At 41.0% G+C, this 27,218-nt stretch overlaps 2 protein-coding genes across 3 annotated transcripts; one reads left to right on the top strand and one right to left on the bottom strand.

The window, feature by feature from the left end:
- The first annotated feature begins 1,839 nt into the window (after positions 1 to 1,839).
- On the top strand, positions 1,840 to 21,247 carry cilp2 (cartilage intermediate layer protein 2). Its single transcript, XM_040129361.1, has 10 exons — positions 1,840 to 1,903; positions 9,484 to 9,561; positions 11,292 to 11,561; positions 11,781 to 11,963; positions 12,445 to 12,600; positions 12,691 to 13,008; positions 13,379 to 13,487; positions 14,181 to 14,338; positions 16,326 to 18,752; positions 18,839 to 21,247. Exons 1-9 carry the CDS (start codon positions 1,840 to 1,842, stop codon positions 18,740 to 18,742), a joined length of 3,753 nt encoding a protein of 1,250 aa, XP_039985295.1. The 3' UTR covers positions 18,743 to 18,752; positions 18,839 to 21,247.
- Positions 21,248 to 21,792: 545 nt separating this feature from the next.
- Positions 21,793 to 26,682, bottom strand: si:ch211-212d10.2 (uncharacterized protein LOC557710 homolog). Of its 2 annotated transcripts, none has more exons than XM_040129364.1 (3): positions 26,189 to 26,682; positions 25,772 to 25,887; positions 21,793 to 24,949 (listed from the first exon to the last, which is right to left on the bottom strand). In XM_040129364.1, the coding sequence occupies exons 1-3, from the start codon at positions 26,376 to 26,378 to the stop codon at positions 24,878 to 24,880; spliced, it is 378 nt and encodes a 125-aa protein (XP_039985298.1). In that variant the 5' UTR covers positions 26,379 to 26,682; the 3' UTR covers positions 21,793 to 24,877. The 2 variants fall into 2 exon arrangements, with proteins under 2 accessions (XP_039985298.1, XP_039985297.1); XM_040129363.1 differs by having other exon boundaries at positions 21,793 to 25,034; positions 26,189 to 26,680.
- Positions 26,683 to 27,218: the final 536 nt, after the last annotated feature.

Raw genomic sequence — 27,218 nt, 5'->3', positions numbered from 1 at the left:
GTCTCTTTGGTGTAACTGCTAACAATGACAAGACATCTGAAAGTTAACAAAGGGACCTGACCAGATGCTTCTTTTTTGTAAGGGTTCACAGGCCAAAAAGGTTGGCAACACCGGTTTAATATTTAACTGTGTGTTGTACCATATATCATATACATACATACGTAAAATCCTAATCTAAAAGGTAACCAGCAACTATGGCTCTGAGGTAAATGTAGTGGAGTAAAAATTATATTTCTCTTTGAACTATATTGGAGCAGAAGTAAAAAGTACCATTAAAGTGTAAATGCTCAAGTAAAGTACAAGTACCCCAAAATAGTACTTAAATACAATACTTTAGTAAATGTACTTAGTTATTTTCCACCACTGGATTGTGAAAACGTTGTCAGGGATTGACAAATAAAACCCTGGATTTATTTCCATCATTTTCACACCAACATTTATCAAGATGAGGACAGGTATTCAATATACGATAAGTAAATGTATGAACATCTTTTTCAAGAGGTGCATTTATTATGAAAAGAACTGCTTTCAAAAGTCACTGTTTAACACCTTTTTTATTTTCAATCTAGAGGGATCTGTAAAAGAGTTGAATGTACATACCGTTTTTAATTTCCAAGGATTTTACAAGCGTCATTACTAAATACCAACAATTCACATGCTGCAAATTAGCCTGGGTACATTGCACTTCATAAGCACGTCTCGTGTCTCTGTTGTGAGGAGTTTTTCCTGAATGGCATGCCATATGACGCCACTTCCACTCTCTGGCAGTGCATCGGCCTGCAATCAGCGACTGTTAAAGAAAAAAAAAAGTTACAAAACTGAACCAGAAGTCGCACCAGGGGGATAGCAACATCTGGCACTGTCCTGTGTCTGTTGGAGAGACAGATACAGAGATTGAGGCATAGAAAGACAAATGGAGGAGTGGGGGTCATGTGTGTGTGTGTGCGTGTCTGTGTGTGTGTGTGTGTGTGTGTGTGTGTGTGTGTGTGTGTGTGTGTGTGTGTGTGTGAATGTGTGGGGGGTTGAAAGACATGGCATTTTACAGAAGATGATTAGAAGTGTCGTCCTTCAGTTAATACAGAATAAAGAGCTAGCAAAGCCTTAAGTTGTTATCATGAATGACAAAAAAAGCTTGTTTCAAACTAGTTTCTTATGTGTTGAATGGAAAAGCAACAGCAGATAAAACATAATAAATGATTAAAATAAAATGTGTTTCTCAAGCATCTGAAAGTACTGTATGCTATTTTGGATGTGAAACACACAGAAGCAGAGAAACAAATGTAAGGATGACCAGACACACCTGCTGTTTGGATTAAGATATTTACACTGTAGATTCGGATTACAAAGCAAAGAAATATTGTTGAAAATACGACTGAACTGACTGAGACTTTGGTTGGAAAAAGAGGAAAACACCCCCTTATTTCGAGTAACAGCACCCACTCTCTGCCGCACTCTCTCTGTCTGTGTGTGGGTGTCTCCCTCTCTCTTTACCCCCACCATACCCTCACCTTTTTTTTGGAAAGTGATCTGGGGGACCCAGATGTTACATTTCACTGGCCAATGGCGAGCAGAAAGGGGCTGGATTGGTGTGTACTCCCGATGCCCATTCTTTAAAAAGGCATGAGCTCCTGTCTCAAACTCAGCAAGTCAACTCACATGAAATGAGCAGGGGCGAGACTCTGCTCGACCAGCAGCATCACTCACACCTGAGAGACTGAAGTGGTTGCACTCAGCTGTATCACTCAGCTGAAAGCTCAAGAATCAAGTAGTCTTTTTCTCTTAAGTTTGTGTCAGTGCTGTAGAATAACAAAGGTCATCTGTATCCGAAAGTGTGGCACCATGTTGGAATTGAATAAGGTGGCACTCCTGCTGTCTTTCCTGGCTTCAGCTGCTCTGGGCCAAGGTAAGTGAAGAGTGATCATTTCTATTTTCAGATGTGAATGCCAGAACAACACAGTCACAGGAAACAGCTTGAAAAGAAGACCTGAACGATATATCTGAAATAGAGACAATTTTTAAGATAAATTTTGTATTGAATCGAACAATTTTTAATCTCTCTTGTCATTTTTACTAATCACAAACCGTGCGAACAGAGGGTCACTGTATGACTACTTGCACATGTGCACTGCAACTGACATAACTGTAGAGTTTTCTAAGTTGACGGCATTTCCCTCTGGATGTCATGGATAGCAGGACTAGTGGAGGACTCAAGAGAAATACCTGGTGGTGAGCTCATATGATACGGCTATGTGTGTGGCTGTGTATGGCTGTGTGTGTCTGTTCGTGTGGGTGTTATTTTGGAGACCTCCTCAGTAGTTCCTAATCTCTGATGTTAAGTCACCAGAACGTTTCACCACCAGGCTAGTCAACAACATGTGATGATGATAGAAGAGGACGTTAACAGAAGGAGGAGGAGGAGGTCATGTGCAGTGAAAACTCTGCATTCCGTCACTCTGGGCTGTAGTTTAATCAAAGAAAAAGTTCTGTCGATGACAAAAGGTGCTGGTGGCACCGTTTCGTTTCCATAATGACAAGCTGCAGTTCAGTAGCTGCCATTATCAGCTAACAGAAGGCCTGCGATTGCAGTCTCAGTGCAGCTAAAGTGCCCAACTGGCTTTTGTGACATGACGAAAAGCCAGTTCTTCCTTTTTTCCTCATAGTTACTCTATTTAATTCCCTGTTTTTACTGGTGGACTGTCAGCTACATACATACATAAGCCCAATGACCTCTTTCTTCCAGATTACAACTTTTTGTCCCAAGATTGCACTCTTATCATCCTTTGAAAGCTCACCACTCCTCCCGAATGACACCAGTAGCAGCACTTTTTCCAAAGCTGTCACTTTCTGTCTGCCTTACAGCTGCTCCCCAACAACTTTTTTTTTCCTAAAGAAAAGGAGCTGGCAGTTCATAAAAGCAAATGAGTGTGAATAAACCTTAATGGTCTCCATATCTTGTTGGACTCAGAGGCCTCAGAGTCGTAAATCTCTTTCAGAGGCTTTGTGCCATTTACTGATGACTATATTATACGATTAGCTGACAGTTTGCAGTGGATAGAAGGTAAATGTGGACATGGCGATTCAGATTGACTCTTGCTGAAAGAGTACACTGTGTTACAGCCACGAGTGAACGCTCACCTTGGATAGTATAATTTTATGTTTTGTGCTATACTCCTTCAGCAGTGCATCCACATCTTACAGTAAGGTGATGCATTTCGTCCTCATTTCACCGTTAAATGCAGTGCCAGCAGTCCCTAAAGATGTAAACCCAGTCACCTTGGAAACAAGAAGCAATAATCACCAACCAAGTGACCCACTTTCCCAACTGCTGGGTTTGTGCTCGAATAAATGAGAAAATGGAATAAAAAGAGGAATAAAGAGCACAGGTTAAATGACTTAACTGTCTTCTTTTCCCCGTCAAATTGGCCAGCTTGTCACTCTTTCCCTTTTCCTTTTGTATGGCCCACTCAGTCCCCCTCAGTACATTCACTCCACCACTAAGGTATTGAGTGTATGTCTCTATCGGTCCATTCTTTTTCATCTGTTCGTGTTTTGTTTCTAATCTTGATCTCCCTCAGCTATTTCTCCATAAATACTTTCCCCACCTTTCTCTCTTCTGTCTCTGCCTCATTCCATCAAACTCCCTCCTTTTCCTTTCTCCACCTATTTCTCTCTGCCCTGCTCCATCAAACACTCCCTCTCTCTCTTCTCTGTCACTCTCTCCACACACCTTAGAGCTTACAGATTTATGAGCTGTTTTCCTATTTGAAGGCAGCAGCTGTTGCTGAATTGTAACTCACTGGGGAACACTGTGGCATTACCACCCCTTAGCATAAGTCTAGCTCCATGGCTTTTTTCAGTTACGGTAATTAGGCCTGATTAACCCAACAGTATGGTACATCATCAGAGACTTCCAATCTTCTCTTCTCTTGTTGCATAATGTTCAGGGAAAGCTAGCTGGTGTATGTGAGCAGCTGCAGACACAGGGGCTAGTTCTCCAGATGCTGTCCACTGTCTACTCCACACACTGGTTAGCTGTCTGGCCAGCTGACCAGGGATTACAATGGATCAAAGGAAAAGGTGTAAATTCCCATTAATGACAACCTTCAAGCCTTTCTTTCCTTATCTTCTCTCTGTGTAATTATGTGTAAATAGATATGCGGATGTGCCAGTATGTCATTTATTGCAGGACTAATTAGCTGCTTTCAATTGAGCTATTTCGAGCTCCTGGCTCTGTCCCTGTGCACAGGTGCAGAGGTTCAAGTGAGGATTTCACTGCCCAGTTGTGTTTTTACTAGTATCATAAACCTTTGTTATACCTTTGTAAATCCCTAAATCATCTGGTTGACTTGTATCATCAGTTAAGTTAATTATTAGTCAGGCACAAATGTGCTGATTTTAATGAGCTGCAGATGTTTTAGGAATCAGACTTGGATTTTTGAGAATAAGAAGCGTCGGGGTAAAGAGAGAGATGGATGCAGAGAGAGAGAGCAGACTCTTTGGAAATCACAAACACCTCAGCTAAGAAGCTAGCCAAATGCAAAAACAGCTTCCATATGACATGGCAAACAGATCACACACACACACACACACACACACACACACACACACACACACACACACACACACACACACACACACACACACACACACACACACACAGAAAAAAAACATACACTCACATCCATGAATCCTCTGGTTAAGGTAAATTTAAACATGGCTAGACTTATGTGACAGATGCTTCAGCACACACTCCTGATCTTGTTCTTAAGTACATGCATCGGCAAATATTGTGCAAGCTTGTTGTGTTAACTTTGTTTGATAGGTTTCATAACATGGGGAGGGGGCTGGTGTTTTCATGTCTTCTCCTTCTTGTAAGGATCTGGAATATTATAAACAGGATCCAGACCTTCTATTTAAGCCCCGTCTCTCCGCCAACATACATGTGCCACAACCATACCTCTCTAAGATGACCAAAGCCATTATGGGGGCAACTTCATAAAGTTCCGCATTTTCCTTCCTCTTCCTCTCTTTGGCAGCTTTTTTGTTAGATTCTGGTGAAGGCAGAAAACTCCCACTCAGAACGTGAAGTAGAGAGAGGCTGTCCTTTGCAAAGGCACTGCTGATTATTAATAGAAGGATTTTTTGCCTTTGTATCCTGGCTATAAGTACAGCTGCTGTGTTTCAGAAAGAACCGCTGTGCCGTAAATCGTTAAGTCTGAAGCTAGTCCTCTAAAATAAGATTTGGAGTTGTTGCATCAAACTCAAGAAGGGTAAAGACGGCAGTGACCGCAATGTGGGATGAAAAGTAATCCAGAAGCTATGTTTTAGGCATGTAACCGACATAGACTGGAATTCAGGTGCTTGCCATGTGGCTATATGTGGAACTAGATGCTAAACAGCCTGCAGATGGAAGTCTTCCTTAATATACTGGAGCCACTCTAATGTATCTTGTTACCTGTTGTCCAGGGTTTATGAGGGTCATGATGAGGCTGGCTGAGGTTTATAACAACAGTCACGCGGCAGGGTTCATGTCAGAGGTGAAACTGAAAGGGAACTGAAACGACAAATGTTTCAGTTTAAGTGACAAAGCCCTCTAAGAACTTTAGGATTATCACGTGAGCAAAGAAGTAAGTCAAGTCAAGCTATTGTAGCGCGACCGAGTTGACTTAGGGAGGAGTTCAGGGTGGAGGATTTGGTCCACAAAACATCGGACTTTAACACGGGAGACTGCTGTTTGTTTCCCACTTCAAACCGACAGTCAAGCGTGAACACAATCATCATGAAGGTCCCCTAATTTTCAGGTAGTAATTTTTAAGTAGTAATTTTACTTGAACAAATCCTCCACAATTTCTCCACGCCCTCAAAAAAGAAACATAAAAGCATTTTCTGATCTGACTACCATTTCGAGCGCACAAAAAAATTTGCCTCTTCCTTTCAAAATAGCTATAAAATCACTACTGAAAAATAAATCTGTTTTTATGATGTGACGACGCCATGGTTGAGGTTTGTTCACATTTATGCACAAAAACGACAACCAAATCATGGTTTGGGTTAAAAGAAGTACTTTGTTAAGGTTAGGGTACCTTTGTCGTCATGGTTACTGTAATAAACACATGCTTTAGAATGGGAATGATCGTGGTGAGTCTTTACAAAGGCAAAAATGGGAAATGAACACAGGATTCCCAAGCTAAAGTCAGATTGTCACTCTGTAACATCAGCTGACTTCCCCTTTTGCTCTTGTCATAATTACTACCGCCGCTAGAGGGCTTTATCACTTTATCTTAAACATTTGTGGGCCGCTTAAGGAAACCTATTAGGACAGTCTCTTTTTTTAACCCAAACCAGAAATTTTCCATAAACCTAACCAAGTTGTTTTGGTGCCTAAACCTAAACAAACCTTAAAAATAGCTTGATTGATTGATTTGATGAGATTTGTAAGGGTTGTGGCAGGCACAACAAATAATGTCATCCTGTGAATAGATCAGGAAACAAGTCCTGGTATTGTTCTAGGGGGCATGGACAAATGATGTATTTTGTTGTTTAATTTGGAGGACTTCTTCTATTACATTAGCTGTGTGACCGAAACAAAAAAACTAAACCCACAAAGAGCACATGAACAATGAGAAACAAGATATACTGTACCATTGGGGCACTTAATGGTGGATTTTTTTTTAGCACTCAAGGGGAAATCATAAATTCTAACCTTGCTCCCTCTGGCTTGACAAACATGTGTTACTTGCTTTTTCAATAAGTTAAATTCACTCACATACCAGCCGCATGAACCAGTGGCCCAATAAAATCTCCTGGCTTTTAAAATTCATAAAGTGTTAACATGCCACTCAAAGGCACAATGAGCTCTGTGAGTTGTGCCATGGGAGTCGGGCCAGTTCATACCTGCCACAACCGAGGTCACTACTCTAACATTCGCCTTCTGCTGTAGCTAATCCGGGTTTCCTCTTTTTAACTCTCTAGAACTATTAGTCACCCTATAAAACTCTAAGAATCTTTTACTATTTCGTTTTCATTATCGAACATCTTTAAATGATAATCAGGAGCCAAATGGTTCTGCTTTGAATTCCCTTTGTTGTGAGAATGAGGAGGAAATTTTATGTAACAAGAGGAGAAAACGTGCTTTATGATTTCTTGGAAAATACATGGCTGCACTTAAGAGTAGGGAATGTAACTAATTTGCCACCAGTTTGTAACTCAATGTTAATTAAGCGAAACAAAAAGCTTGTTTGTTATCCCTCGTTGTGTACTTTCTACAAAAAAAGATCTTTTGAAGTTCTGGATGAGAGCTAGTACTTTGCACAGACAAATCCAGACTGAATTAGTGTCATATTAACAGAAATAATTTGTCCAGTGGTAGAAAACGCTCTCTCTCAATTGCATTTAGAATTCAATCAGCACAGACAAAATTCAGGAGACAAAAGAACAATGGTCGAAAACTATTTGATTTGATTTAATAAACTAAACCCACAAGCGGAACCACATCTCCCCGGCAGATCAGTGTGAAAGCATTTGCTTCTGTTTATCCAGCCTTTCAAGACAAAGTCGATATGGAAGCCTCCCAATGGTTTTTAAAGACAGGTGCTGAAAGAAAGAATAACAATCATGAAGGTCAGATGCCTACCCTAAAACTTATGTAATACATTTTTGGACAGTAGACCTTTGTTCTATGGAGCTACTATGCTTCTTTTGTTAAATCTATCAAAAACGTTAGGGGTTGAAAAGAAATGTACTGGCATAACAATAAAGAGTTGAAGAGAGCCATAAAACCATCAGGGACTGGGATCAATACTGGCCTCTGTGCCGGGAGTCTCTGCTCGTAAACTCAGCGGTGTCTCTCCGAAAGTGCTAAGTGCTTGCACATATTACACACACACACACACACACACACACACACACACACACACACACACACACACACACACACACACACACACACACACACGCACACACAAACTGAGGCTACATAAGCTACTTTTTGTTTAAGTCACAGACCATGACATTCATTTTTCCCCACACAGCCCGAGTGAACCTCAGCAATGAAATGTCAACCGAAATAACGTTTTTGAAAACATCAAAAATTAGCATCGTAGGAAAATGAATCATTACACTTCAAAGCACAAGGGAGAACAAGTCATGCCTGTTTAATAAATCAAAGAGCCAAATTTACAATGAATGCCAGGTTGAGTATCTTTCTTTTTCTAATATAGCAACATTTGCTTTCCTCTTACACTCACTGTTGTGCTGTTGTGTGTGCAGCACATGCATGAAATATAATGATGATGATATAAGAATGACTCAGTCACACAGGCATGCTCAGTGTGTGTAAAGTATGTGTATAAATTATAATCATATCATTAAGATCAAAAAAGAAATTGGTAAAAAATTGCTGCATAAAAATGTGTGTGTGTGTGTGTGTGTGCGCGCAGTGTGTGAGAGGTGATGAAGCAAGTTAAAGTGAAGTTTGCAGGCTCGGCCGCCGCTTAACCGATGACTCTGCGTGCACTGATTTGTCTCACCGCAGCAGTGGTTGCTTGTTGAAAGAGCAAGAGTAGACGGAAGGACAGGAGGAGGACAAGCAGAAGGGGAGACAACAAGCGGAAGGATGAAAAAACATATGACAAATAGCATGGGGGAGATGATGGATGGAGAGGATGCTCCTAAGTTTTAATGAAGAGGGGGGTGTTGCCGAAGCAGGAGGAGCAGCATTGAGAAAAATCTACAGTTAGAGATTGAGAAGGAGCAAATAGAGGAGGATGAGTGAGAGGGGAAACAGAGGGAGAAGGAAGAGGAGATGTAAAAAGAGAAATTAGATAGATGAAAGAAAGAAGAAAGAAGAAGAGAAGCCATGTGCCACTGTTTTTGTAATCCCAGAAGTCTAGCTATTTTTTCAGCACATAAAAAGAGACAGATGGCCTGCGCCTAAAAAGCACGGTGAAATAAAAACGAGAGAATAAAAAGTAAAGGGCCTAGGAAAGGCATGTAATTAGAAGAGCCTTCTTGCTGTGAAGAAAGAGCAAAAGTGCTAAGACTGCATTACTCTGTGTAAGAGTGTGTGTGTGTGTGTGTGTGTGTGTGTGTGTGTGTGTGTGTGTGTGTGTGTGTGTGTGTGTGTGTGTGTGTGTGTGTGTGTGTGTGTACACATGGTTGTGTGGTAAATACTACACACAAACACACACACACACACACACACACAAACTGTAAACTATAACATTCAGTAAAGCTAAGTCAGACTTAACGAAGGTAGTATTTTCCACAGGACTTTTGTATTAGAGTTCATTAGTTTTAGGTAGGTGTATCTAATAAACTCGCAACTGAGTGTTTAATCATGTATTTTGTTAGATCAATTGTACTGAAACTCGAGTTTTGAAAGCATGAGGGGAGAAATGTATAAATTCAAGAATGTAAACCTAATGACTGAATAAGTCTATTTGCTCTTTGCTTCATATCCAGATGTTTTCTTCCTGTTTGCAGGATCTGTGAGGACCAGGAGCCAGTCAGACAGGAGCAGGAGAGGGGTCCTCAACACCTTTACTGACACACAGACAACAGGTACTGAATGCAACAGTGATATTTACAGCTGATTCTATGGCAGAGGTTTTCAGGCTGTGAGAGTTGAAGGAGAGGGCAGCGGGAGAGACGTGAGGCAAAGATACTTCATGAGGTCAGGACAGGTCTATGCCTGTGTTCTTAAAACAACACTGGGATCAGTTGTTGTAGTTTGACCTGCTGGGTTGGCCCGCTTATCAACCCAGTGAACACTTGCAGCAGCAGCAGCAGCAGTGGCTGTGACACAGCTCATGGAGGCAGGTAAGGTACTTTAAAACCCTTAGGGTCCAATTGCCGTAATTTGTGTCAACTATTGCGCTCTTTCTTGAAGTTGTAACTCAATAAAATTAACACACACAGTTATGATACACAAACTTTAAGATTCAGTGTGACTTACACTTTCTGGGGGCTCATCAACTGCAATGTGAATCGCAAGTAAATGTCCAGAAATCATAGAAAAAAGACGTGCTTTACAACTCCAAAAGTTTTTATGTTTTCATCAGTGTCAAAGTAATCGAGCAATAGTTGTCTATATATCCATCGGTACGTTGCAAACATGAACTGCTAAAAGCTCATTCGCAATATTTTTAATGGTTGCAATTTGCCAAAAATGTAAACAAATGTAGGCCAAAAAACAGCTTAAATTTTAGAACATAGCTGACTCCATGACAACAAAATGTTTCCTGTTTACATCCCCCCAAAGCCGCCAGCTTTGTAGTTTGAAAACATAGTGCATGATTATCCCCAGAATCAAAGTAAAACAAAGAATAATAATATTCATTGATATGTAGATAAGAGGTGACACAGGGACAGGGTTATCTCAGTTTTGTCTGAGGGGGGACCACAGAGTCAGACTTTGAAAACCCAAGACCCATGAGTTACACTACCCCGTCTCTAATCCACACTGTGGACATTACAAACCTATGACCTTCCTGTTCCAAAGACATATGGCTGAGATGTTTTTTCACCATAATAACTTTAGGATTTTTACTGTATTACAAGACCAAATAGCACTGACACAGAAGCATCTAATTAGGCTGGAAAGATACCTTCTGTGTGTCCAAGCCAGTGGCCTGTGTGACGTGATCTAACAGACACAGACAAAGAAAATTAGAATCAACTGTCTTGTCATTGTGGGGTTGAAAAGCATAATATTTTGATGTCTTAACCATTTTTTACTTGAACAAAAAAAGCACCAATATTAGTCTGCATCCATAATGCTGCCTGCAGCACTTGTCCCTTCAGTCATTTCCTGCATTTCACCAAAGGACTTTATTTATTAGAGTGAAGTAATGTGTTACTATGTTACTGTGAAAATACTCCCTTTGTATGTTGCAAATGCATTCCTTTTATTTTCAATTACTCATATTTCTCCTGAGGAAATACTCAGGTTTCAGAACATGCAGCAGACTAAAAAACTAGACGATATGCCTCATCAGTCAAGCCAGGGGTTTGGAAAGAACCTGGACAATGCAAAGCTCCCTGGGGTGTATGAAGTCAGATTCAAATGGCAGTAGCAGATCTCTTAAAGTTTGTATCTCATCTCCACTGTTTTCCTCCTGCTCACTTTTTCTTCGTTCTGACACGTCTCCCCTCCATGTAAGACCAGCTCCAACCCCCCCCCCCTTTATTATTCCTGGATCCTGTGCTGAATTGTTTTCTTTCTTTCAGACTTTTTATAAGCATTCTATTCTTTTGGTTTCCATACATGTCTACCCTCCATGTGCCTCCAGGCTTGACAGAGTGGACATCTTGGTTCAACATCGACCATCCCGGGGGCAATGGAGACTATGAGCGGCTGGAAGCGATTCGTTTCTATTACAGAGAGAGAGTTTGTGCACGGCCCATGGCCATGGAGGCTCGCACTACAGATTGGGTGGCAGCATCAGACACTGGGGAAGTCGTCCACTCCAGTCTAGATAAGGGCTTCTGGTGCATCAACAAGGAACAGCCCCATGGACATGTCTGCTCCAACTACCATGTCCGCTTTCAGTGTCCTCCAGGTACCTATGGTGACAGCGGCTCAGGGCTGTACAAGCTGTCACTTCACATTTTGAATATGCAGTCAAACACATGCATGAATACACATTTCAAAAGCTTATAAGCACTGGCTACAGGGAGGACTCAACAGTGATAAACCCTCTTAGCTGTTTACTCTCTGCCACACATTATGCCAACTTTGCTCAGGATGTGACACTCTGTTCTTCAATTTGTTTGTTTAGTGCAGAGCTATTGGACAGACTGGAGTGAGTGGGGTCCCTGTTCAGCCATGGCTTGTAATGATGTAGGGATCCAAGTCCGCCAGAGGAAATGTGTCAGTACCCAGCCGATGCCTCTCCTGTTGGTGCCAGCATGCCAGGGGCACCATTCAGAGAGGAGGGAGTGCTCCACCCCTCCATGTTCAGGTGAGAATGACAAGATTTACCAGCCCTTTTATGACAGTATTGCAAGTTATACGATACAGTAGGAACACAAATGAAACAACAAGCGGCTGGGTTGTCTGACAAAATGTGTATGTGCCATTTTCTGCTGTGTTCTCAAGCAGCACCCTCCAGAGCAAAACTTCTGCTAAAAAACCCTTTGTAACCATTAGTTCAAGTGTTCTTGATTGAGCTGCTTGTAATCAACAGTCTTTCAGTTGTTGCTATTTAATCAGCTTTCTTTTTTATTTTTTTATGCCCTCATTTTTGCAGAATTGCACCATTACATAACTCATTTACTGTCTTGTGTACACGGGGCACCCATGCACAAGAAACTTAATAACACTCATTAGACCACTCTTTGTAAAGTTCGAATGATTGGATTAATTAATTTAAATGAAACTAACAATTTTAATTACTTGTTTAATTTCAAACTCACATTGTTTCTGGCTCTCTGTGTGATCAGCCAAGTGGAGTCCGTGGGGTCAGTGGGGGACATGTTCAGTGACCTGTGGTGGAGGTCGCAGGATTAGGAGGAGGACCTGTGTGAGGACCTCCGTAACAGTGCAGTGTACTGGACGGCCTGTTGAAATACAGAAGTGTGGGAAGAGTCCATGCCCAGGTTTGATTAAGTTTAGTAATGCAAATGTCTTTCTCTATACCGGTGTCTTTATCAGTCTATGCTCACATCTCTGTGTCTTTCTCCCTGCAGCCAAATGTCAGCGTGTGTGCACCGAGGGTCATCCCAGTGAGGACTGCAGCCGCTGTGTGTGTGACGGCCATGTGCTGCATGGAGAAGTCCATAGTGTGACTGGTGTCCCTGTGGCAGATGTTTGGGTGGCACTGGCCAGCCAGCCCAAGGTTGTCCGTGCTCGTACAGATGCCAAAGGTCAGTTCAGGCTCACAGGATTTTGCTCCTCCAGCTCAACCTTGATCATCATGAGGAAGGAGAAGTTTGCCCCGATCACTGTCTCCACCTACAGTAATGCCACTGGGTTGTCCTGGGTACGGGCCGTCCTCAAATCAGCTGGTGAGTGCCGATAAGTATAAGTACAGTTACCCTTGGAAGAGCTATTATTATAAGAAAATGTATCCTGATTCTCATTATTATTATTCCACAGAGCCAATAAATTATATTTAAATTGACAAAACTATAACGTAAACAGTCTGGCCTATTGTAAGACTTCACACAGTCTGGAACACTAACTTATTTTGTTGCATGGAAACCAAATGAAAATAGACCTATGCTGCTTTTGAAATCATTTTCCATAGGCAAAAAGACCAATGTGAGAATAAATTGAAAAGTTTGACTGACTTTTATGAGGTCTCAATACTCGGCAGCACCATTCACAACAGTCCGAGTGAGGTCTTAAGAGTGTGCTCCTTTCTGCCTTCCACAGAAAAGCCGTACATTGTGAAGCACCCAGAGGACAAAGTGCGATATGAGGGAGGACGGGTGCTGTTTTGCTGCAAGGCAACGGGATCACCAGTACCTGACAAATATTACTGGTGAGATGAATACCAGTGTTGGCATGTTATTAATCACAGTATAACACCAAGAAATAACTACAATCTAAGAGGTTACTTCTTCATATGCTGAAATTTATATGTGGAGAAATATAAAAAATCAAAAAAATCAAAAATCAAATCTCCCTTATCAAGATACTTATGGAGGCAGATTTCTTATTATTAAGGCAGTTACTTGAAACCGTTCACCAGCTAGTAGCTTAGTCCCATATGCCGTTTAGGTTTTCAAAACCTTTTAGGTGAAAAGAGCTGCTACTGTGATCTACTGTGGTTGGAAATTACACTAATGAGAGCGGTGACAGTGAACCAAAACAGTGAGGCTCCGACTTGTAAAACCAAAACAATGATTCCAAAGAAGCTATATTTACACTATAATTGCTCCGTAAGGCTGAGGCGAACTGCGGGTGATAATTCTCGGGGGGTTCATCACTACAGGCAACCCCTTTCATATTATATGTATTCATTTGATCCATTGGTAATATAAATTACTTACTTACTAATTAGTGCAGCTTTCAATATCAAAACTATGAGAAAAATTAACATATTTCTAACTAAGATTGGTTCTATCAAAACGTTGAACATACATTTTTACACACATTATTTAAATATATTGTTAACTTTTTTTTTATTTTTTAAATTCTCTTTATTTCTTCATTTCTGTCACTATTTTTCAAGGTACCACAATGGGACTCTGCTGGACAGGAAGGTGTACAAGTATGAAGAGGACCTTGTACTGCGGGACCTGAAACTAGAGCAGTCAGGAGAGTATTACTGCAAAACCAGCAGCCCCGCAGGCAGCATCAAGTCCTCCCCAGCCTCCCTCACTGTGATTGGTATGTATAATCTAGCGCTTCTAATTGAATAAAGTATCTGAACACAAGAGTAGTACTTTAAAGGCTTAAACAATCAGATAAACCCAGTCATATAGTTAAAGATGCAATGTGCAGGACAGGACATTCCACATTAATCTGCTGGTTTGGAGGCAGCTGTGATGACATACAGTATACTCATGCTAAAAAAACACTTTTCTCAGAGTGAAAAAGATACAAAAACTCCCTTCTAGTAAATGTCACAGTGATGTAATGTAAACCGTAATTCATCATCATCAGCCATGAGAGAAAATAATTTACTATGATGATAGCAAGCAGCACACGGGGATTATATTTAAGGATGGCTGCTATCCCAGTGTATTTGGCAATGACGTATTTAGTCACAGATTCAAGTAAGACCACTGACAAAAAGCAAACAACCGCAATTCATTTCACTGTATGAAGAACAGCTGCCTCGGAGATTGAATACACACTTCAAGAGGAATGTCAGCGCTGAACTCCAACTAAGTAATCCACGAATCATGTCCATGCATTAAGAGGATTCAAACAAAACCACAGTGTCCTACAACTAAGGGCGAGAGAAAAGTCAGTTAATAGACTATCTGTCATTTGAAAAAAAAATCAAACATTACATGCAAAGAAAATTGTAAAAATAAAATATTGGGGCTTGCAGAATCTGGCTGCACTTAGAGGAGTTTGTTTTTATTATGTTTAAATTGGTTGAAGCTATGGCTTTCTAAACAGGGATTCTTTAATGTGTGAGATGGCTCTGGACGCTGTAAAACCTCAAACCCAGTTTCTCCATAACACCCAGTGTTTAACTGAAATCCAAGATTGTCAATAAAAACTGTTTCTTTTCTCTCTCAGAGTCAGACAAGTATGTGTTTTCACATCTGTTTGCAAGAGTTACACATTGCTTATATCCTCCAGGTGATTGTGAGCTAAGACACCGATTAAAAAACAGGGTTTTTATGGAAGAGTGCTAAAGCAATCTATCCCAGGCCGCAGACAAATCCCTGCACTCCAAAAGTCACTATGGCAGCAGACACTGTATGTGTGCAGTACAACACCTGTGTTTCAGAGCTGGATTACAAACATGCCTGACTCCCTTACCCCGATAAACATTGTTTTTCACATTTTACATTAAGCAGACATTTAATTTAATTTCCCATAAAATATATTCAGGTCAATGGAAGTCACATACTTCATTATCAAAGGAAACTCAGATTTCTTAGTAAAGCCATCAGCAGCACAGTAATGATATCTCATACGAATTGCACTGCTCCATGTGTCTGCAATTACTGACTCGGGAGATGGGGAGCTTAACAAGGATACTTGACTATAAACTCAACCAAGATGCATATTAATTATTCTGCCAATGTCTGGGTGAACAAGCATTCTTCCTTTCCATCTCCCATCTGGATGGTTGGTAAATAAACTTTACATCTAATTACCCTTTCATGCACATTTCACCGTCCCACTTGGATATTCTTAGGTACCGTCAGGCCATGCAGACATTGTGTGTGTGTGTGCGTCTGTGTGTATAAATACATCATATGTGCGTCTGTGTGTCCATGTGTGAAAAAAGAAAGGGAGAAATTGAAATTATATTTTTAAATGCTCCACTTGTAAATTCCAATTTATTCACTATACTCTCTTATTCCACTGATGCATTGTTATACAATAACCCAGTAACTGACAATTTTATAATTAAAATCTTAATAAATTTGACAGGCTTCCAAAAGCAGTTAGGGTATATTTGAGAAAGCAGAACTTCAACAGCTATTTCTTCAGCATGGGAACTCTGCTTTTATTTCTATAATGAAAGCAGCGGCAAAATGACACTTCACAGCAGTCATTTGTACAGTTTCTTTTGCATTGAGAAAAACTTATCTTTCATGTTTTAAGTACTGTATATAAGATTACTATTTTCTCTCTTATATGTGTCATATCAACCGTACCTTAATGTAATATATTGTCTAATTGACAGCAAAAGGAACACCAGCATGCAATTCCACCCCTGAGATGCATCTCATCAGACTGCCTATGGACTGTGTTCAACCCGGAACTGACTCCAAGCACTACAATGCTGGTCGCTGCCTTCACAACAAATGTGCTGGCTCCCTAGACTTTGATATACGCTGCAGAGATGGAGCCGGATTCTGCTGTGGGGTCCAAAATATGGAAAGTCGAATCATTGACTGTGGGAGTTACAATCTCCCTATCCGGGCTGTGACACAGTGCAGCTGTCAGGAGTGTGTGCAGCCGACTGTGCTTGTTCGTGGCAGAGTAGTCACAGCTGACAATGATGAGCCTCTGCGTTTTGGGCACATCTACATCGGTAAAGAGAGAGTCGGCACCACTGGATACCAAGGAGGCTTCACATTACAAATTTCTCCTGATACACAGAGATTAGTCGTAAATTTTGTTGACCCCAGTCAGAAGTTTCTTGACACTCCTAAGGTGTTCATCTTTGACAAGAAAGGTGGATCCATCTACCATGACGTGAAGGTGATGAGAAAGCAGACACCAATTGATATCGATGCAGGAGAGACCAACTCTATTAATCTCGGAGAAATTAAAGGGGAAGACCCCATAGGGCAGTTGGTTATTCCGCCCAATTCCTTCCATAAGGACAATGGAGAAATCTATGAGGGGACTGTAAAAGCCAGCGTCACATTCATTGACCCTAGAAACATCACCATGGCTGCTGCAACGCCTGGCGATCTCAACTTTGTGGACGATGAGGGTGATATGCTACCTTTGAGGACCTATGGCATGTTCTCCGTAGACTTCAGAGATGAGACCAACAAGGAAGTACTTGGAGCTGGAGCTGTACAAGTCCTCCTTGACACACAGCACGTCAAAATGCAAGAGCATATTCCCAAAATGAAACTGTGGTCTTTAAACCCAGACACGGGAGTCTGGGAAGAGGAGAGTGACTTTTCGTACACCAAAACAACTACCGGAGGTCATGGGCGGAGCAAACGAGAGGAGCGCACATTCCTCATAGGCAACATGGAGATCAGAGAACGTAGACTCTTTAACTTAGATGTGCCCGAAAACAGACGCTGCTACGTCAAAGTCCGGGCCTACATGAGTGACAAGTTCCTTCCGAGCGAACAGCTGGAAGGTGTTGTGATCAGCCTGATAAACTTGGAGCCCAAGCCTGGATATTCATCTAATCCTAGAGCATGGGGCCGATTCGACAGTGTCATAACTGGATCCAATGGGGCCTGTTTACCAGCTTTCTGTGATGCCCAGAGGCCTGATGCTTACACAGCTTATGTTACTGCAATGATGGGTGGGGAAGAACTTGAGGCGGCTCCTTCCTCTCCCAAGATGAATCCAAACATCATTGGAGTGTCTCAGCCATATCTGGATAAAATAGACTATCAGCGTTCAGACCATGAGGATCCAGCTCTGAAGAAAACAGCCTTTAGAATCAACTTGGCCAAGCCTAACCAAAACAATCTTGATGAGACCAATGGGCCCATATACCCGTATCAGAATTTAATAGCTTGTGAAAATGCCCCTGTTAATGCAAATCATTTCAGATTCTTCAGAGTGGAAAAGGACAAGTACGAATACAATGTTGTTCCCTTTGAGGAGAATGATTTGACGACCTGGACAGGAGACTACCTCTCCTGGTGGCCAAATCCACAGGAGTTCAGAGCATGCTTCATTAAGGTTAAGATCCATGGACAGAAGGAGGTGATGGTCAGGTCAAAGAATCTGGGAGGGACACACAGAGAAACAAAAGGCAAACTTTACGGCATTAGAGACATTCGCAGCACCCGGGACATGCGAGAGGCCAACACCTCGGCGGCCTGTGTGGAGTTCAAATGCAGCGGCATGTTGTTTGATCAAGCTGAGGTGGACAGATCCCTCATATCGGTCCTTCCACAAGGGAACTGTCGCAAGATCAGCACCAACAGCCTCCTACAGGAGTATCTCATCAAACATCCACCAGTTGCTCAAAACAATGAGTCCCATGCATTCACTATGCTAGCTCCTGTTGATCCTCTGGGACACAACTATGGCATCTACACAGTCACAGACCAGAATCCCAGGGTGGCCAAGGAGATTGCCATTGGGCGCTGCTTTGATGGCACTTCAGATGGTTTCTCCAGGGAGATGAAGTCAGACTCTGGAGTAGCATTGACCTTCAGCTGTCCTGAGAGGAAAATTAACAGAGAAAGCCTCTTCCAGCGCCTGCAGACCAATCCAGGTCAGACACTAGCTCAGATGGCAAGGGATATGCGGGAGCTGGAAGGTCTACAGGTGCAGAGATCATCCACCCAGGTGGTGGCCTATCCTTCAGAGCAGCAGGGCAGGACCCAGAGTCGCAGAGTCAGCTCTACAACCAGGAGGAGAATGTCCATTCGCACACAGCAGCGCCAATAGAGATAGTGGGGTAGGTTTAGATAAAATAATTTGACGTATGTTTACACTGAGTGTAGTATCAGAATGATTTATATTTTCTTTCCTTTTCATTTATAGGTATTCTGTTGAGACTGATATGACGGCATCATGTCGAGGAAGTAAAAGTTGTCCATCTGTTTATGAGTATGAACTCCCTCTTGATGAAACTCAAAACCAAGGCATAAGGCAATTCAGCAATTCAGCAATATCATCAAGTTGATGAAGATATTCATTAGTCTTAAACTTGAAGGGATTGATATATTCATTTCTTCCTTCTTTCCTAAAAGACAGACATCATTTTTTTTATACCTAACAAAGTGATTGGCAGTTATTTAATTGGCTTTGTTCTAACTTTCTGAAATTAATGGAATAAATTGACAGTTGAGAATGTAACTTTTATTAGACCTCATTTGTGGCATTCCACTTTCCCCATGGTGGTTGTTTTTGCTGATGTCTTTCCATACTTGAGTTGAAACCAAACCTTCAAAAACTGTAAATACTATGCCAGGCCCCAAACACTCCATAATTGGCCATTGCTTTCCACTGAACTCATACTTCTCTTCAAGATCAGAATGAATAAAACATGAGGTCTTGTTGTCTGCAGCAGACACTGAGCCCTTTTTCTACAAACTGGGATTCTCTCTCCACCAATGGGACACACACTCGAAGGAGACAGTGGGGTGTGGCATGCCATCCTGGGAACAAAGGATGTTTTCAGTCATGCTTCTTAATGTTTTTCATTAGCATGCCACATTGCCAACAGTGATTCAGCTAAATGTCCTACTTAGAATGTGCAAGACCAAGGCCTGCACCAAGACAGGCATGGATCTCACTAGTAGCAGAAGTATAAAATCAGGATAATTAATTGCAAGGTATGACATAATTTCCTTTTGTACTCTGCACATTCCAAATTAGCACATCACCAAACAAAATGTCACTCAAAAATATATATGTTACCCAATATTTCATTTTCTTAGAAACTGTTACAGAGGCTCATTCAGGGTCTAAATTAACCTTTTTGGGTAATGTGTTTTTGAGCTGCCTTTATATCATGAAGTGCAATAACTGTGTGGTATAATTTAACTTGAGAGTTATTAAAAATCAGCATGTAACAAAATATTACAATGCATGAAAAATGCTTCTGGTGAATGAAAAAACAATTTTTTCAGTACATCCAGCCGGCAGTATGGTTAGGGTGTTTGTAAGAGATCTTGCACAGGACTCATTTTGAGTAATTTTCAGCAAATAATTTAACTGCTATGTAATCATTTTTTGGCATTCTGAGCTGCATAAAATCTATTAACCTGTTCATGCTTTGCTGCATGACTCAGTTGATTTTACAGTTTGTACACCCCAGTAATCTTTTCAACTCCAGAGAGCGATCTTGTTACTGTAAGTTAAAAACTCTAAGTGGTGCCTTCTCCTCATTAATAAAACCCACTACATGATATCTGTGCCATAGTTCCATACTTATGAATTTACAGGCACTTTGACAGTATGAGCAATAGTATCAGTAAATTTTAAGTATAAATTTTGAAAGATTTTCACACAGATACATTATTATAATTAGATAGAAGAATAACAGGGTATTTGAATTGAAGTCAGTAATAGGAAGAAACTTCACTCAGTGATAAAAGCTCCAGACTTGTTTATCTGCAAATTGGGCTCTTGCAGACCCATGGGAAAAGCTTATCAAGCTGAACTAATCCAAAACCAAATAAGGTGGACTGTGGTCCATGAAGAAACTAGGAGAAGCTGACAAGTAAATATAAGCCTACTGTTAATTAGAAAATAAATTACATATTCACTTGAGAAGTAATAAAACAGTTTGGCCCTGACTCTCACAAACATGCAAACAAGTTCATTTCCAGGAAAAAAAGGATGAAGCCAAGTAATGAACATTATACTGGGCTTAAGAGGATCATGGTCAAACATATTTACCATCAAAATGGCATCCAGCCCACAGTGCAGTTAACTCGTAAAGGTGTTTCAGCTAAATCCATTTAAGCCTCGCTACTTTTATATTCCTAGCAAAAGGCAACAGTTTATTTATGTGATAAAAGGTGCAAGTTGTGAAGTTTTCCATATGAGAACCAAACCTACACTTGAACTTGGCCCTTTGAAGAACAGTCTCTTTCCTTTATGTACTGAGTAGCACACTCCAGAAAACAGAAAAATATAGAGTGACAACTTGTGATACCTTCACTATTATCGCTGACCTCTCTAATCATAGGCCTGCAGGCTTTCTACAGGTTGAACACTTCAGATCTCCAGATTAATACACACATCTCCCTACAGCAGAAGTGGTATCCAACCTCTAAGAAAGATGATGATTGAATCCAGGTGTGGGAAGAGATAAGTCCCATAAAAATGCAATGGTGTGTGAAGTCAGCTGAGGAGGCCCAACAGCTGTAGAGCAACTGGAGGAAATGTTAGCCCAAAGACATCAAGATAAAGAGGAGCAAGATTATTTAGTGATGGATTAATCATTTTGGGGTACTGTTTGGTAAAAGGAAAAAAGGAAGGGAAAATATTAGTGGTTTTTGGCCTCACAGTCCATCACTTACAAAGTCTCTGGCTTTGAAAGTGGTTGCACATGGAAGAATGCAGGTTTTCTGGGGGAGAATGCTTTGACAGGAGAATTGGCTTATTCATGAGGAGAAGTTATCAGGGGAGGTTGAAGGACAAGGTAACAATAATAGGCTGAGTAACCATTATGTAAGGCTTTGCATGGGAAAGTAAGCTGGGCTCTCCAAACAGTTGCTTTGTCTTCTCGGGAACTTCAGAGGAGATTAAAGAACCTCTGTAATGTTTGGTTTAATGACTGAAGAAAAAGTTTCCAAAGTCTTTAGAATCAATTAAATGGAGTTTCAGCCTGAATCCGACCGATAAAACACATCACAAAGAGTCATTTTTAATGGAAAGAACATGTTTATCTCAATGAACCGCTGCGGGAATAACAGTAATCGTAACAACCGTTTCATTTTACAGGGAGTCACTCAGTGTTAACATCACAAATACAGATTAATGGAGCTTCATGTATTTTTGTTTAACGCCTTTAAAGGAATAGTTCATCATTTTGGGAAATGTGCTTATTTGCTTACTAGCCAAGAGTTAGATGACATTAGTGATAACACTCTCATATTTCCAGTAAATATGAAGCTGCAGTCAACAGTCGGTTAGCTTAGTTTAGCATAAAGACTTGAAACCTGATAGTGCTATTGATCTTCTAATCTAATTCTTGGTAAGAAAGCAAATGATTTCTTTTACTGATTACAATATACACTATATATATTGTTACAATAGCAGCTGTACTGAAGGGAAAATTCTGTTTTTGTAATGATTGAGAATTGAAAAAAAGAATCTGAAATTTATTTCTTTTCAAAAACCCTTTGACTGATTTTGCCTCTGTGTAACAGCATTTCAGTGCGTGTATGTAATGCTAAATGGAACTATTTAACTTAACGGCAGAATAGCACAGAACTCAATCCATGAAAAACCACCAACAATTTAACGGTAACTCAAGCATGAACACAGTCACCCATTTTCTCCTCTGTTCAGTCCAGCTGGTCTCAGGGAGATTATAATTTATTCAGGAGGTTGTCGAACTTTTCCACTACTTTCTGGAGTATAAGAAGAGAGTTTTACATTTGCCACTGTGCTCCAGTAAAAGAATTACATAAACAAACTCTTGGTAGTCCTCTCTAAACGCTTTTCTAATGCATGGTAGTGCCAATCTCTTTGTTTTCCTCAGAATTAAGTTCTAATGTGTAAATTGTGTTTTGTATGGAATCTACTATAATGTACGAGAAAGAAACTGTAAATAAATGATTTTGTGTACACTTTTGAGTCATATTATTTTATGAGTTGTGTATTATGTATTCAGGATACACTAAAAAATCAACAAAGTTCAACAAGTTCACATTTCTTAAGATGAGAAAAATGAGTTTTGGTCTATTTTATATAAAATCCATCACAATGATTCTAACAAAATAATTTATTTTGTGAAATACATAATACAGATAAACAGAATTTTCAGCTTTGTGTAAATTAGAATAAACACAGTCAAATACAACGATGCCAACTTACAGCTGATAGGTAGCTGAATTGAAATGTGCCACTAGTTACAGTGTATGTAGTCTGCAGATATTTTTAACATAGAGGCCAGATACATAGTTCACACAAGAAACAAGAAAGGAACAAACAGATTAAAATTATCTGAACATATGAGAAATAATTCAGGAAACATATAGCAAAAGTCTGACATGAATGGTGACTCCGTCTGTGTCGTAGGACACTTGTGAGATGTTGCAAAGACCACTCTTGGCTTTTGCGGAATTCTGAACAGTGTTTACTCTGACCTTTCTACTGACACGAAAAAAGCTTCAACTCCATTGTGCATTCCCATTACCCTCCAGGTGATGAGTTATAATGCACACAGTGAGACCTCTGAAGCACATAACAGACATTTTTAGGCAGAGGAATTATGATTGTAATAAAGCTGCACAACAGGGAACACATCAGGGAGTATTGAGCCACACTGTCACTGACACCTTCTTGACTGGGCTCTCTGTGTCTGCCAGAAAACAGAGCTGACAGAAAATATAACGAGTGACTGCTCTGACCACTAAGGAATAAAGAAAACACACTTGCATCAGGGCACACACACTGAAAGCTAGAAAAAATAAATTTTTCTTGAGTCAATGGTCCATTTCAGCCCGTGAACCTTCCTCTGGCGCCTTGCTAACTGTTTCTTTTAAATCCCATTGCGTCAGTAACAGACAAACCTGTCTGTGTACAGGCCAGGAATGGAGCAAAATGTTGATGGAGACATCTTAACACCAGGACTGCCACCAGTCGCAATTGCAGTGCCCTTCATGTGTCTTCTACGTGCTGAAACTCTATTTGGGTTAAAAAACAATCGAGAAACTCAAATTCTGAGAAGGAGTTTCTGTTGCGTGATGTCACTGGAATAAGTGTCTCAATTTATCCAAAGGCCACGACTCAGCAAGTGAGACTAATTTTCTGTGAGTTAAACAGTTTGAGACTACAGGTAATGCCTGTTGAGGACAAGGAAAACCATCATAGGATGTAATGAGACAGTTTAGTTTAGTAGTGGTTGAAAGAAACTGTCACTATACTTCATTATTTCATGGTTACATACAAAGTCTTCCGCTGAAAATATGTGGAAGGTTTATACTCTTAAAAGGAGACTTGTATTGCTTATTAAAATACAGTGGTTCTCATTTTTTGGACCTCCACATTCCATGACATACCAAAGTGATAATTTGCATCTGCAGGTCTTGTCAAGACAACAAAATGGCACTCTTCCGATTTTATTGATCACTACTACTCATTTTTATCCATATTGTCTATTTCAATTACGTTTACAAGTCATTGTAACTGCATGTTGCATGTATTCTAATGACCTCCAATACCTTTAATAAGACAGCAAAACATATAGGCTTCTTTTCCGGCCGCACTCATTTCAGACTGGCAACAGATGGACAAGAACAGTTTGAAAACTGAGATGAAAAATGTTCAGATCCCCTTTGGAAGTTAAGTGGGTTTCATTAAAAGATATAATGGCTACTGCAAATTTGACTGCGCAGATGTAAGAAAAAAGCAGTCACTTCAAAACATATTCACACTGTAATATTTCCATCAGATATGATAATATTATCTTCTTTAGGAATCCCTAAAATCTAGAAAAATTATCAGTAGACAAATAACTTTTATACTGCCAATAATCAAAGATGCTGGTTAGTTCTATAGCATCTGCTGAAAAAGGTAAAATTTTGTGTTTTTATTTTGCATATTTTCCAGAGTTTGGTGCGTTATCAAGGTCAGCAGTGAACTCACAGCTCCTCATGTTCAGTGTCTGTCTTCAGAGTCTCTACCTGGAATGCCAGCAAGAAAAACTCTGAAACAATTTAATGAAGTCATGTCCTCTTCAGACAGTCTTCTTGATATCATCCTGAGTTCACAGCAATCAAAGTAGAAACAGTTCTGAGAAAATGACAGATAAGGCTCAGAAATGTTTCGGATGGCTTGGGTTTGTGGAACAAGTCTTAAAAATAGCCCGAGTGAGTGCGCTACAGTCAGGAGGCTCCGTAATCAGGCAATCTGCGGCTTTACCAAGGGCTGAAGGATGAAGCAGATGGGCTGAGGTTGTTCAGCTTTTCTGATCTACAGGAAAAGGCAGTAAGGAGAGATGACTGGAATGTTTCACATACACGTTGCCGTCCTCCAGTTTGACTTCATACACTTGTTGCTGAAAGAATCAAAGCAAAGACATAAGAGCTGGAAGATGGAAAAGAAACACACCACTTAGAGCTGCTGAGTAAGCAGTAAGAACAATTGCAGCAAGCTACAGTAGGTAATCTAACAGTGTATTCAAGATAAAAAGGTATTAAATGCTCCTGTGAAAATGACTTCAATGACAACAGAACGTTAGCTGTTATATTTCATCATAGTGGAACACAACAGTTTATTAAAAAAATGATTTGTGGAAACAAGGATGAGATGTTGATGGAAAGTGAGGCTCTTGTTTGGACTGTTCATTGATTCACTCATCCAAACAGCAGAAGAGGGGATGAAAAAATGTTCGATAAAACAAAAAGGGAACAGAATCTTAACTCTGACTCATTTCAATTGGTAGAACTCCCTACAACTAATAAAAGTGGATGATTTGGCTGAATTACAGTGTGACTGTTCACATCAACTCCCAGCTGCAGTCGGTAACTGAAGCTTCCTGCCTCTTGGGTACACAATTAAGTTTTCATATTTTTTATTGACCTGCTGAAGAGTTCAGATAATGTCAGGAGATTCAAAAATGATCATATATGGGCACCTTTGCAGCAGGAGAGCAGGTCTGATGAATGTTTTTCACTACTAAAGATTAAAATGAGCATTTTATGTGTTTACACAGAGCATAATGAGACATTTGGATATTCTGGGGGAAAAATAATACATTATTACGAAACAAGAAGGACACAGTTCATCGCTGACCTGTAATGAGGTCCCTGATTTCCCAGTCCTGAGGTCAAAGTCATAGTCATGCCAGGGACAGAAGACCCGCAGGACTCCGTCGGCTTCCTCGATGTCCCCCTCACACAGAGGACCTCCTGAGGGAGACAGGAAAACACAGTTTCTCCTCATAACATGGCATAACATGGTGTCAAACTGACGCTCCCGTTTTCGTTTTGTTTTTTTGTCCGTTTTGTCTTCGTCAAGATCGTCACCGAGAGCCTCCACTGTTGATGTAGGTACAGTTACAGTGATCAACAGATGCATTTGCAGTTGGCTCCGTTTCCTACTATGCTCAACGCGCTGCTGCACGCACAACGGGACACATTGTGATCAATTCGTCTAAAGGGTTAAATCTAGGCGATTATGGGTTCTGGTGTTGACAGGTTGTGGCTTTACCGGAGTGTGAACAGCGGGCATCCATGGCAAAAAACTCCCCCTTCACATAGAACAGGCAGACATCAGAGTCGTAGCCGAGGGAGGAGTACATTAGACGGCAGCGCCTCTTGGAGAGCTCCGACGTCGGGCCTATGAGTCTCCATAAAACCCCTTCCGCGTTGCGCTCCTCGTCTCCGGAGCCCGAAGCCATGGAGGACGGCGAAAATGAACTGCCTTTCTAGCTTGTGCTACTACAGGGCTTCCTTTATCCCGCTGCTGCAAGCGCGCTTGGCAGCTCGCTTTGTAAATATCCCATGTTCACCAGCGGGCCGACTGGTATCACGGTCAACCGTGCGGACCAAGATGCCCCCCAATCCGAGCCGCGGACTGCCGGGGACAGCCGGGACACCGAGGCAACGCAGTGCACGAGTGACGCCGCTCTCCCTCTGAGCTACTGTAGATGCGAATGGACGCCTGACACAGATAATAAATGAGCAGCACGCATAGTGCTCACAATAAATAAATAGATACACACAGCAAGGGTCTATCACTTGCACATGAAAATGTGCGGCTGCTCTGGAACCCAAAGCTCCGCGAGCTGCAGTCTGTGAACCGTGAGCCACACACGTTAAACCTTTAGCAAAGATCTTAACGTGGGGACCGATGCCCATGATAAACGCATGTTTAGCTCTGAATGGACCCAGACAGACCCGTCCTGGTCTTTGACCAGGGTCAATCTGTGGCATTAACTCACCGTTTCATGTTCAAACAATGCAACTCTGCAAATATACCCATTCTCTGGGCCATCTTGGTGGCCTACTGAGTTTATGGAGAACACTTAAATATACGGGATGTTGGACTTGTTCCCGCAGTATGTGGTAAATGTGGAACATTACTTTTTTATGCACTGTGCAAATTATCAGTTATAAAGCCAGTTATTGTTCTCTCGTGGCAGACTCCACACTGTTCTGTGCTCCAGACAGGTATTTGCCTGATTCCGTCAGGCTGAGTTTTTTTTCCACAGTACACTTTCTTAGCGTTACTACCAAAT

Source organism: Xiphias gladius, chromosome 6, assembly GCF_016859285.1.
Source record: "Xiphias gladius isolate SHS-SW01 ecotype Sanya breed wild chromosome 6, ASM1685928v1, whole genome shotgun sequence".
In the NCBI taxonomy this organism is placed as follows: Eukaryota; Metazoa; Chordata; class Actinopteri; order Istiophoriformes; family Xiphiidae; genus Xiphias; species Xiphias gladius.
Note: the sequence above shows the minus strand (reverse complement) of the source record. Positions and strands in the feature narration are given on the sequence as shown.